At 39.5% G+C, this 12,898-nt stretch overlaps 1 protein-coding gene across 2 annotated transcripts in view; it reads left to right on the top strand.

Annotated features, from left to right (window-relative positions):
• The window catches only part of LOC126458039 (uncharacterized), a 425,031-nt gene that overhangs the window by 125,783 nt on the left and 286,350 nt on the right, over positions 1-12,898 (top strand). For both annotated transcript variants that reach the window (XM_050094831.1, XM_050094830.1), the window contains exon 4: positions 3,458-3,618. In XM_050094831.1, coding sequence (XP_049950788.1) covers positions 3,458-3,618 — 161 coding nt within the window. The remainder of the gene's footprint in view (positions 1-3,457; positions 3,619-12,898) is intronic.

Genomic DNA, 12,898 nt, shown 5'->3' with positions numbered 1-12,898 from the left:
GCCGCTGCCAACAGGTTACGAGTATATAATAATGTGCAACAGGGCTTAAAGTTTATTCATAGTAAATTCCCTTCCTTTGTACATGTCCCTTGGCCACAAGTTGACCCTTGAAGAGAACTTCTCCATTTTCTACAATTTTCTTCTGTAAGACTTATCAATTCTGCAAAATCTGTGCACCATTTGGATGCTCAACTAATCGCCCAATATTATCCTCTTTCAGGGACTTCAGTTCTTCATGAATGGTCCCCAACCACTGATTTTTATTGCTAGACTGCAAAGCTTCAGTATAAGAGCTTGGATCTTTGTCCCTAATTGGAGTACTGGCCTTACACATAATCTCCAGTGGTCATCCGTTCTGGTTTCTTCTTTTTGCATTTGCTCCTTTATTTCACACTTAATACTTGACTTGCTCTGGAACTTTATGTTGTATCCAAATCTTCTCCCTCTTCTCTTAAACCTTCTGTTGTCTTGTCATGGCTGACATTTTCTGATTCCTTTTCTTCATTGAAGTTTGATTAAGTTGACTCCATCGAATGGTTTAATCATGAGCGGCTTGAAATTTAATAACACTGGTGCACAGACTGCATACAGCTTCAACTTTGAATTTTACATTGTGACTTAGTACGACCTTCTGCTGAGATGGAATCCAGATCATAAAGCCATCTCCTTCATTCACATTTCCAACCTCATGTCCAAGTACTGCCTTGTCCTCAAGGTTAGAACAAAAATGCTTCTTCATATGTACATAACATTCTGTTCCAAAGTTTCTCAGGTGATTCATGTTCCCTATTGCTCATCCACACCACAGTTCATAAGGAGATTTGTTTTCAATAAAGGACTTGACCAGTGTGATACAAAATGTATGTAGCAGTATTGCATGCTTCTGCCCACAGTTCTTTTGGCAATTTATTAGTGTTCAACATAGAACATGCACACACCACTGTAGGGTGGTTTTCTCTTTCTGCAACAGCATTTTTTTGTGTGTGTAATGTGGATTAATGCAATGCTCTAGGCCTCTGTTGACAATTCCCAGATTTTCCTGTTATCGAACTCTTTTCCTCTGGCTGCCCTGAACTGTTTGATAGTGTGATCACTTGTCCTACCTTCATTCCAGAGCTCTACTCGGGCAGTACCGACTTCACTCTTCTGCTTCAGGAAGAAAATTTTATGAAACTTGCTAAATTTTCTTTGAAACATACTAGTAGTGTGCTTTTTCAGGGGACTCTATAGACATATGTCCATTTGTGTTGTCATGGATTTGTTCACCAGTAACCACTAGTCAGTTCCTTTGATTCCAGAATGGCAATTGATATATTTTTCCCAATTTACATACACTGGAGAATTCTTCTTTGCACCCATCCACACTGATGTTCATCTGCTTCAACACACTTGTCACTTGTTGTTTGTGTTGAATCTCTCATGATAAACTTGCAGCATATCTGACAATGGCACAAATTCACTTGAACTGGTTGTGCAGGTTTAATAACACATGTGTCAAGAGCATAAAGACTTCATCATTATTTCCCCAGTCACTTTGTCTTAAGTTTTTGCACTTTCATTATCAAGTCTCATGCAAAAACATTTTCATACAGCTTCTTTTATGGATAACAAGTAAGCATTTGCTTCAGGAACATAAAGGTATGTCTTTCAATTCAGCATTTTTGGCATTATTCTACTGCATTTGAATTTTGACCATTCTATGTCCATGAGCCTACTTCCTTACACCTGTATTCCCAATTGAAATCTTTTCAGGAACGGCAGATTTTGTGTATGATACAAAATATTGTTTGTTCATAGTGAAGTGATTTGTGGCATCGCTGATGCAGTACCAACTTTCGATTTCAACACAGTTTTCAACTGAACCACTGAAAATAGGTGACAGAATGCAACATTCTTGTGAGACTGAACGATGCAGATCCAATTATCTGTTTTTGTCATGGGACACTCTGCTGCCCAATGGCCCACCTGCCCACATTTATTGTAAAGAAATCTATGTTTTGCAGATCCAAGATTCTTTTGTCAATTTTCCACTGTTCTCACTTTTATTTAACTGAATTTTCTTCTTAGGATCTCTGCATGCAACAAACACAGCTGATTCAACCATACTTTAACCACGCAATCCAGTCAGGCACAATTTTTTAACCAGAAAGTTCAAACTTAGATTTTTAAATGAAATAGTGTCCTGCTAGTCTTTAAATTATCGTGTTTCCCAGCATGGATAAAATTCAACCATTTAAAATTCCTTAAGGCAAAACATATTTGTAGTGCTTCTTCAATACATTTCACTTGTTCCATACACATAATACACTATGCCCAACAGGGCACCATTATACTAAATGTTGTCTGAATACAAAATTTCACAACAGGGGTGATTCATAAGCACATAGTTTTGAAGGCTGAAACTTGACATTTTACCAGCATTGTAGCAATTAACTGTCACAATTCAATTTTTTTCCTTCTTTTTTTATGCACAAATGAATTTGTCATGTACATTATATCAGAAGTAGAGAAATTAAAAAACACTTCACTGCAGACAAGTATACACAACTGTTGCCAAAAAACTCACTGACAGTGCCAAAGAGGTTAAAAGGAGGTGGCCAATTTACTCGTCCTGGCCACTACATACGTCATTATTGTGCTAATTACCAATCATGGAGATTATTGATCTGAAGATGATGGTGCACATCCTGGATATGCATTGTGGATATTGTTATAAATCATCTGATTGTCACAGATTTTATTTTTAAAATGATGCAACGGCTCTTCTGGTGATACAGAATTTGTTAGTTAACTACATATTTCATACATCACATGCATGACATGCGGTAACAACTTGGAATGAGTTCATTTGAAGGTTTTTTGCAACCTAATTCCCACATTTTGTGTTACAAATATTTTTTGTGTAAATTAATGAAGTTTAGTTTTAGTCTTGTTTTATAAAAATCAACCTTTTGAATTATGTTAGATTATTTACAACAAAGATATGTTCTGCGTAAACAATTTACAAATGTTCTTATAATTGGTCACATCATTTATGTTTGCAATTCAACAGCTAGATATGTAATAAAGTTCAATGAAGTTCTTAGTTGTAAAGAATTTTGGAAGCTCTTGTGTATCCATAGAGAAAGGGAAAATTCTGTAGTGGTAATCAATATTCAGTAGCAGTATTTACTTTCATTCAGAAGCACCTAAATTTTCTTCATTTTACTAAAGGTGTGGCAAAAGAGAAGTGACTGCATGTAACTATCCACCCATTCATAACATCAGTGTTACTTTCCTAAACTGGTGCTAAAGGATACCAACCACTTAATCTAACATAGAACCACGATTTTGCTGACAAGATTAAGATTATAGCTGTTGGTGCAGACTATGTTTTTTACTGTTGAATATGATATGTTGGAATACAAGTAAATAATGATGCATATTCATGTATCTGACGACTTAATGTATTTTTCAGTGTCTGGTACCAGTGTTATCATGCCATGGATGGGAAATTACAACAATAGAAGGAATTGGAAATCGAAAAACAGGCTATCATCCTATACAACAGCGACTTGCAGCTTTTAATGGGACACAGTGTGGTTACTGCTCCCCCGGTATGGTCATGAACATGTACAGGTACGTGGAGAATGTGTAGGAGCTAAGGCAGTAAGTTCTGTTGAAATGGGCTTTGATCATTTACCAGAAATATTCTACACTAATGAAAAAAATAAAGTACCTAATAGCACCAACTCATAATATTGCCCATGTTACACCTGATTCTGTGCAGTATCTTGTTATCCAAGAAATGATCTTCAAGGAAGCACCTTCCTTGTACCGCATTTGTTGTTCAATAACAGTGTTGACACAGTCAGCCATGGTAAACTTGTAAGAGGGGTTGGTACCATCACCAAGCAATATCACTTAATGCAATTAATCTGATGTTTACTAAAAAACAGATGTTTACTAAAAAACAGATGTTTACTACGTAACAGATGATTCTTTATAACCATGAACAGCACGAAAATTCAGTGGAGAGTCCAGAAGAATGGTCTTCTTCAAGTAAGTGTGTTAGTTCTCCTGCTGTACAGTATCTTCACCAATTACCATCCTGTCAGAACAAACACAAAAGGTTTCATTTTTGATGACACAGCATCTGCAGCTCTAGGAAGAATGTTTGAGGAGGTGGAAGTGAAACTGACTACAGACCTAGAAGACCTGACAGACTACTATTAGAATAATCATCTAAAACCAAATCCAATCAAAATGTAGATATGTATGTTTCACCTAGAAGACCTGACAGACATGTAAAAGGGAAAAGGTCAAAAAAACCATGGGTCACACAAGAAATGATTTCCAAGATGGAGGAGAGAAGAAAATTGAAAAACAAGAACACTGAAGATGCAAGAAAGATATACCGAAGGTTAAATAACGAACTGCGAAGAGAAAGAGAGCAGGCTAGGAAAAAATGGCTAAAAGAGGAATGTGATGAAATTGAAGAACTGGACAGGAAAGGAAGATACGACTTACTATACAACAGAGTAAAGACTATGACATGGGAACAAAACAGAGCGGGAAGTGCTACTATGGAAATTTTGAGTAAAGACGAAGAGGTAGTGTATAAAGATCGTGACGATGTCCTCCAGAGATGGGAAGAATACATAAAAGAGCTATATGACACAAATAGCAGACCAGAAACTCTGGAACTTGAATCACACAACAGTGTAAGTGATGAAGAGAAAGGACCAACCATCATAATGGAAGAAGTAAAGTCTGCTATTGCTGCAATGAAAAATGGCAAAGCAGTAGGTACAGATACAATACCGGGAGAAATACTAAAACGCTTGAACCACAATGGAATAAGAGAAATATTGAGGTTATGTAATAAAATATATGACAGTGGTGAATGGCCTGAGGACTTTTTGACAACAGTTATGATTCCATTGCCGAAAAAACAAGGAACCAAGAAATGCAGCGAGCACAGGACAATCAGCCTCATTTCACATGCAGCCAAAGTGATGTTAAGAATAATTAATAAAAGACTTGAAAAAGTAATAGAGGAGAATCTCGGCGAGGAGCAGTTTGGCTTTAGACGGAATACGGGCACCAGAGATGCAATAGGGCTCCTACGAATCTTAGAAAGGTTTATTGAAAAAGGAAGAGACCTATATATGTGCTTCATCGATTTAGAAAAGGCATTTGACAATGTGGTTTGGGACAAGCTGGCGACTATTATGAGGGAAAAGAGAGTGGACTGGAAAACCAGAAGACTTATAAACTCATTGTACCTTAATCAAAAAGTTTCAGTTAAAGTGAGAGGAGAAAGTACAAACTGGATCAGACTAGGGAAAGGAGTAAGACAAGGATGCTGTTTATCACCTACTCTTTTCAACCTGTACTTGGAAAATATGATTGACCAATGCTCATTAGATGACAAAGGAGTAGAAATTGGAGGAAGAAGAGAAGGGTGCTTGAGATTTGCTGATGACATGGTCCTTTTAGCCACGGGGGAAAAAGAATTACAGGATTTGATGGACACCATTGCAACTAACGGAAAAAAATATGGAATGAAAATTAACACAAATAAAACAAAAGTATTGGCAATAGGAGGAAATAAGGAACTAAAAATTGTGCTGAATGGAGAAAAACTAGAACAGGTGCAAAATTTTAAGTATCTTGGAAGCAGGATAGACACCGACTGGAAGTGCACCACAGAAATTAAAACAAGGATAGCAATGGCAAAAGAGGCGTTTTATAAGAAAAGGAGAATCTTCTGCAGCGGTATGGACAGAGAACTCAGAAAGAGACTCATAAAATGTCTTGTATGGAGTGTTCTTCTATATGGCGCTGAAACATGGACTATGAGGAAAAAAGACAGAGAAAGGCTGGAGGCTTTTGAGATCTGGACATGGCAGAAGATGGAAGGAATTAGTTGGATGGACAGAGTAAAAAATGAAGAGGTACTGAGAAGAGTGGGAGAGAAAAGGCAGTTACTAGATGTAATAAAGAGAAGAAAAAGAAATTGGATTGGGCATATATTAAGAAAGAATGACGGACTGATAAAAACAGTTTTAGAAGGTTATGTAGAAGGGAAAAGGAAGCGAGGAAGGAAGAGATTGCAGATACTGGATGACATGATGGACGGTACAACATACAGCAGCCTTAAGAAGGAAGCAATGGATCGCAGAAAATGGAGAGGCAAAGGACCTGCTAATATAGCAGATAACTGATGATGATGATGTTTCACCTATGAGCTGGGTGTAGCCTGGATAGGAACACAACTGCAACATTGTAAAACCTCTAAGTATCTTCAGAATAATCTAGACTGCACACTCACTTTCAAATACCACTTGTGCAATTGTTTGCCTATGAACAATTCCATTTGACAAGATATGCCATCTTGTAGGCATAGCACCCCCAGATGTCAGTGAAAGATCATCTTCAGAGGTTCAGAAAAAAAGGTAGATTACCCCAGAATCCCATGGTCAGAAGTGAACCACAACTTCCTGGACTGAAGACAAGAATGAGTTTTCTCCTAACAACTGAAGCAATTGCTTCGTCTTCGTCCACTTGTTGAATCTAACTGTTGTGAAATGAAGCCATCCAGGGGACATATCCGTAACCTAAACAAAGAGCGTGATGCTGATTTCCAGCTATATTACCAGAAATGTAAGACATTGAATAAGGTGCAAACTGGAATTATGCGACACAGTGAAAACTTGACGGTCTTGTATATGTTACTGGAGATGCAATCTGTGAATGTGGAGAACACCAAGACAAAGAACAGCTCTTGGTCTGGAATGAGATTTTCACTCTGCAGTGGAGTGTGCGCTGATATGAAACTTCCTGGCAGATTAAAACTGTGTGCCGGACCGAAACTCGAACTCGGGACCTTTGCCTTTCGTGGGCAAGTGCACTACCAACTGAGCTACCCAAGCACAACTCACGCCCCGTCCTCACTGCTTTACTTCTGCCAGTACCTCGTCTGCTACCTTCCAAACTTTACAGAAGCTCTCCTGAAAACCTAGCAGAACTAGCACTCCTGAAAGAAAGGATATTGTGGAGACATGCCTTAGCCACAGCCTGGGGGATGTTTCTAGAATGAGATTTTCACTCTGCAGCGGAGTGTGCGCTGATATGAAATTTCCTGGCAGATTAAAACTGTGTGCCAGACTGAGACTCGAACTCGGGACCTTTGCCTTTTGCAGACAAGTGCTATACCAACCGAGCTACCCAAGCACGACTCACGCCCCGTCCTCACAGCTTTACTTCTGCCAGTACCTCGTCTCCTACCTTCTAAACTTTACAGAAGCTCTCCTGCGAACCTAGCAGAACTAGCACATGGCTTAGCCACAGCCTGGGGGATGTTTCCAGAATGAGATTTTCACTCTGCAGCAGAGTGTGTGCTGATATGAAACTTCCTAGCAGATTAAAACTGTGTGCTGGACCGAGACTTGAACTTGGAACCTTTGCCTTTCGTGGGCAAGTGCTCTACCGACTCAGCTACCCAAGCACGACTCACGCCCCGTCCTCACAGCCTTACTTCTGCCAGTACCTCATCTCCTACCTTCCAAACTTTACAGAAGCTCTCCTGCGAACCTAGCAGAACTAGCACTCCTGAAAGAAAGGATATTGTGGAGACATGGCTTAGCCACGGCCTGGGGGATGTTTCTAGAATGAGATTTTCACTCTGCAGTGGAGTGTGCGCTGATATGAAACTTCCTGGCAGATTAAAACTGTGTGCCGGACCGAGACTCAAACTCGGGATCTTTGCCTTTCGCGGGCAAGTGCTCTACCAACTGAGCTACCCAAGCACGACTCACACCCCGTCCTCAGAGCCTTATTTCTGCCAGTACCTCGTCTCCTACCTTCCAAACTTTACAGAAGCTCTCCTGCGAACCTGGAGCTTTGAGTGAGCAAGGAGTGGGAGCCATATACATTGAAGTGCTCAGGAAAATCTACGAGAATTCTTCAGCTTATGTTAACATTGGCGAATCAAATCAGGAGTTCCGCATCATGAGGGGTGTCAAGCAAGGCGATCCCATCTCCCCAAAACTGTTCTCTGCTGTATTGGAAATGGCTATGTCAAAGCTGAGCTGGGAAGGTAAGGGAATTAGAATTAATGGAAGAACGCTTACCAACTTGAGATTTGCTGATGATATTGCCTTACTGGCTAAAGACTTCACAGAGCTCCAAAACGTAGTTACAGATCTTGCATCGGAATGTCAGCTGGTTGGCTTAAACATGAACCTTTCCAAAACAAAAGTAATGTCCAAATGCTGGAGATGTGAAAGTCAAGGACAGTCTATTAGAAGAGGTCAGTGAATATGTCTACCTTGGCCAGATTGTAAATATGAAGGGAGACATAAGGCCAGAAATCTATCAATGCATCAAGCTTGGCTGGCAAGCATTTGGGAAGAATTCAACAGTATTCAGATCAAAAATGCCAGTAAATCTGAAGAAAGCAGTATTTGATCAATGCATTCTTCCTGTGATGACGTATGGATGCGAGACATGGGCATTGAACTCATTTACAAAAGGGAAACTTAGGACAGCACAGAGAGCCATGGAGAGATCATTGCTGGGCTATACAAGAAAGGATAGTAAAAGGGCCGATGACATCCGGTCTGTGATGAAGGTTAATGACATCTTAGAGACAGTGGGTTCCTTGAAATGGCAGTGGGCTGGCCACGTCGCAAGAAGAAAAGACAACAGATGGATGAAGCTAGTACTGGAGTGGAGTCCAAGAGAGCACCGAAGGCCTAGAGGAAGACCACCAGACAGATGGGATAAAGACATCAAGAAGATCACTGGTAACACCTGGCAGAGAACTGCCCGAGACCGTCCCACTTGGAGAAGACTGCGGAAAGCCTACCTGAATCCATGACTCGAAGAGGCCACATCATTTAATGATTGAATTGGCTGATGATGATGATGAGTAATCAGTCATAGATATAATGGGCTGCTCGTGAGTTCACTGGAAAAAATTTGACATGGAGACTGAAGAGCAGCCATGAGCTGCGTCATCTGCTGTGACTGACACAAAGTAACACGCTATCATTAGGCATCATGGTAAATAATGACTCAGACAAATATATATGATAAATAAGAAATAAGAAATACTGTTAAATTAAATTCTGCTGACTGCCTTTCTGAAACATAAATTTGCCCACATTTACAGTAAATTATTATGCACAAGCACTACACTTTTTTTTCGTGCTATCTACTGCTCACTGTAGAGAAACCTGTGTATCAAACAAAAATCGTACCAGCTGCACCATTTTGTTGAGAATGCAGGAGGATGACATATGTTACCATAAATCAGAAAGATTCCCAACAATTAGCAATAAAATGATATTTATTAAATATGAAAAGATACTCAACTTAAAGGATTCTTCTTGTGGAATGTCTAGCACGATTATCACAAGTCCTCTAAAATTTTAAAGTCCTGTCACTGTGCCTCTAAGTGATGCCTACATAGAATCCAGAGCTGGTCCAGAGAGCCTAAGTCTTGTTGATGATGGACAAAAACTACAGCTTGTACATTTGATGGTAACAGGAGACTGTACACACTTCAGCACCCTGAAGAGAACTGTCCGCCATACCTCAGTGTATCGACTAATTGTTATCCGCACACGTGATGCCCATGGGTTGGTACCTGTGACCCCTGGCAATCCTCTGCGTAGTTTGTACTGTGAACCTATACAGCTGCTGCACTATGAGTGTTTTGAGTGCAGTTTATTGATAGTGGTGCGGTAGTCTTTCGAGTTGTGAGTACCATCACCACAGAAGCCTGAGTAATCATTAGATATTTTCACTTATATAAAAGCCAGTTAGAATGATGTATTAATTAAAATTATGATTTGAAAACGCTAATAGGAAAATAAATAACAAATGCATTGTGTGTCTTCATGAGACCAGTTACTTTTTTTTCTGAGATGGATGTAAGTCTAGATAACTGACAAAATCTATAAAGAATATAATGCATATATTAGTACTACAAGTTAAGATATAGTCACAAACCACAGGGTGGTTCATAGATGTAGAACCACACTTCTAAAACAAAAGTTGGATAAACATAAATTTAAAGTCAAAGTGTGCACTGGGGATGGGGGGGTGTCTATGTTCTTGACTTTGAGGCCATTTGGAACCATCCAATTTGGATGCAGTTTGTGATTTTCAAATGTACATGGGGTATATGATGTATCAAACAAACAGAGAATTAAATGAGAAACATAATGATAGCTTTCATTTGAACAGAGCTTTATTCTTTGCTGAGTTATGATTGATCCTTACTGTTGGCATGAAAGTTGATGATATTAAAAGAACTGAACACACTGAGATCGTTCTGATATCAGAAGAGAGGAACACCTTATAGACTGACCACCCATTACTCCTATTGTAGTAGTGAAACTTATAATGAAATTCTGTAAAACTAGCTCTGTTACAGACAGTCAGAAGCAGGATGATCAAAAACAGATGAAACAACATCAACCTCTGTTCCGGCATCATTCAGTAAGAGTCCACAGTGCACTGGGAACAGGGGTCAGCTGTTAATCGGTAATCAAAATTTTGGCCACACATAAATATCATCCCTTACAAAATCCAAATGTTACAAATATCACCAAGGACAATTCAGATCATCAGCTTCTGTTTGCAGAATGGGTAACATGCAAGCTGTACAAAAGCTATTGTTTCCCCTATGACATGCTGTTTATAAAAGGAAGTTTGCTTGTGTGAATTAATGTGTGTTTCCTTTTCTGAAGATTGGTTTGGCTGAATGTTAAATGTGTAACTATATTTTCATTGTGCCTGTCTGCAACTCGAAGTGTCATCTTTGCAGTGAGTAGCAATCTATCTTTTTTCTTATATTGTTGAAGCTGACTTCTGTGTGAATGAAGAGGTATAAAAACAGAATCACAAATACTGTTCAGATATCAACTCTCACAGGACCCTCGAAGGTTTTTGGTGCCTCGGATATGATGGTTTGGTGTGGGATATGGGATTCTCATATTTTTGGTCCCTTCTTCATTCAGGATACACTTAGAGCAGCCCATGTGAAGATGTGCTGCCATCACTGCTGTCTGAAGGTGGAAATTTCCAACTTTCTTTCAGCATGGTGGTATCCAACCTTATTATGAGACAGTTGTCAGGACATCCCCGGATATCCAGTTTTACTTGATATATGTAAGTCTTAGTAATTCAGCAGAGCAGCCACCATATTTCTTGGATTTATGCCCATCAGTTTTCTATCTGTGGGGACATGTGAAGGCACTTGTGTATGTGGTGAAGGTTGGAAACCTTGCACACCTCAGGTTATTGATGGTTTTTCTTGCATTCTGGTACATGTGTTGGTTGAAGTGCATGTGAAGTGGACGAGGCAAGTAACAGCAACTTTAGAACATCCTGGATACATGTCAAGCACATCCTGTAGTCTTTATACATTATCATCAGCGCTTGCCTTGTTCTATACAAAATGTGACACAACTTAAAAATGAGTAAATTATGCTCAAATGAAAGACACCATTGTTTTTCTTGTTTAATTCTCTATCTCGTTGAAAATTACAAGTTACATCCAAAGTGGAGGCTTCCAAAATGGCCACCATGGTGGTAATAGAGCCTTACAGCCCCCCCCCCCCCCCCCCCCCCCGCCCCCACCATCTAATACTGATTGACTTTAAATTTCTGTTTATCCAATTGTTTTTGTTTTAGAAGATGGTTCCACATCTGTGGACCACCTGGTATAGCAAGGATGTAGCTCAGACAGTAGAATGAAGTCTATATTTCAGGAAGTGCAAAATGGCTAAGCAGGGATGGCTAGAGGACAAATGTAAGGATGTAGAGGCTTATCTCACTAGGGGTAAGATAGATACTGCCTACAGGAAAATTAAAGAGACCTTTGGAGAGAAGAGAACCACTTGTATGAATATCAAGAGCTCAGATGGAAACCCAGTTCTAAGCAAAGAAGGGAAAGCAGAAAGGTAGAAGGAGTATATAGAGGGTCTATACAAGGGCGATTTACTTGAGGACAATATTATGGAAATGGAAGAGGGTGTAGATGAAGATGAAATGGGAGATATGATACTTCGTGAAGAGTTTGACAGAGCACTGAAAGACCTGAGCCGAAACACGACCCCTGGAGTAGACAACATTCCATTAGAACTACTGACAGCCTTGGGAGAGCCAGTCCTGACAAAACTCTACCATCTGGTGAGCAAGATGTATGATACGGGTGAAATACCTTCAGACTTCAAGAAGAATATAATAATTCCAATCCCAAAGAAAGCAGGTGTTGACAGATGTGAAAATTACCGAACTATCAGTTTAATAAGTCACATCTGCAAAATACTAACACAAATTCTTTACAGATGAATGGAAAAACTGGTGGAAGCCGAACTTGGGGAAGATCAGTTTGCATTCGGTAGAAATGTTGGAACACATGAGGCAATACAGACCTTACGACTTATCTTAGAAGAAAGGAAAGGCAAACCTACGTTTCTAGCATTGCTTTTGCCATTGTTGACTGGAATACTCTCTTTGAAATTTTAAAGGTGGCAGGGGTAAAATACAGGGAGCGAAAGGCTATTTACAATTTGTACAGAAACCAGATGGCAGTTATAAGAGTCGAGAGGCATGAAAGGGAAGCAGTGGTTGGGAAGGGAGTGAGACAGGGTTGTTGCATCTCCCCGATGTTATTCTATCTGTATATTGAGCAAGCAGTAAAGGAAACAAAAGAAAAATTTGGAATAGGTATTAAAATCCGTGGAGAAGAAATAAAAACTTTGAGGTTTGCTGATGACATTGTAATTCTGTCAGAGACAGCAAAGGACTTGGAAGAGCAGTTGAATGGAATGGACAGTGTCCTGAAAAGAGGATATAAGATGAACACCAACAAAAGCAAAATGAGGATAATGGAATA

This window comes from Schistocerca serialis, chromosome 2 (genome assembly GCF_023864345.2).
Source record: "Schistocerca serialis cubense isolate TAMUIC-IGC-003099 chromosome 2, iqSchSeri2.2, whole genome shotgun sequence".
In the NCBI taxonomy this organism is placed as follows: Eukaryota; Metazoa; Arthropoda; class Insecta; order Orthoptera; family Acrididae; genus Schistocerca; species Schistocerca serialis.
This window is presented reverse-complemented; position numbering and strand designations above follow the sequence as displayed.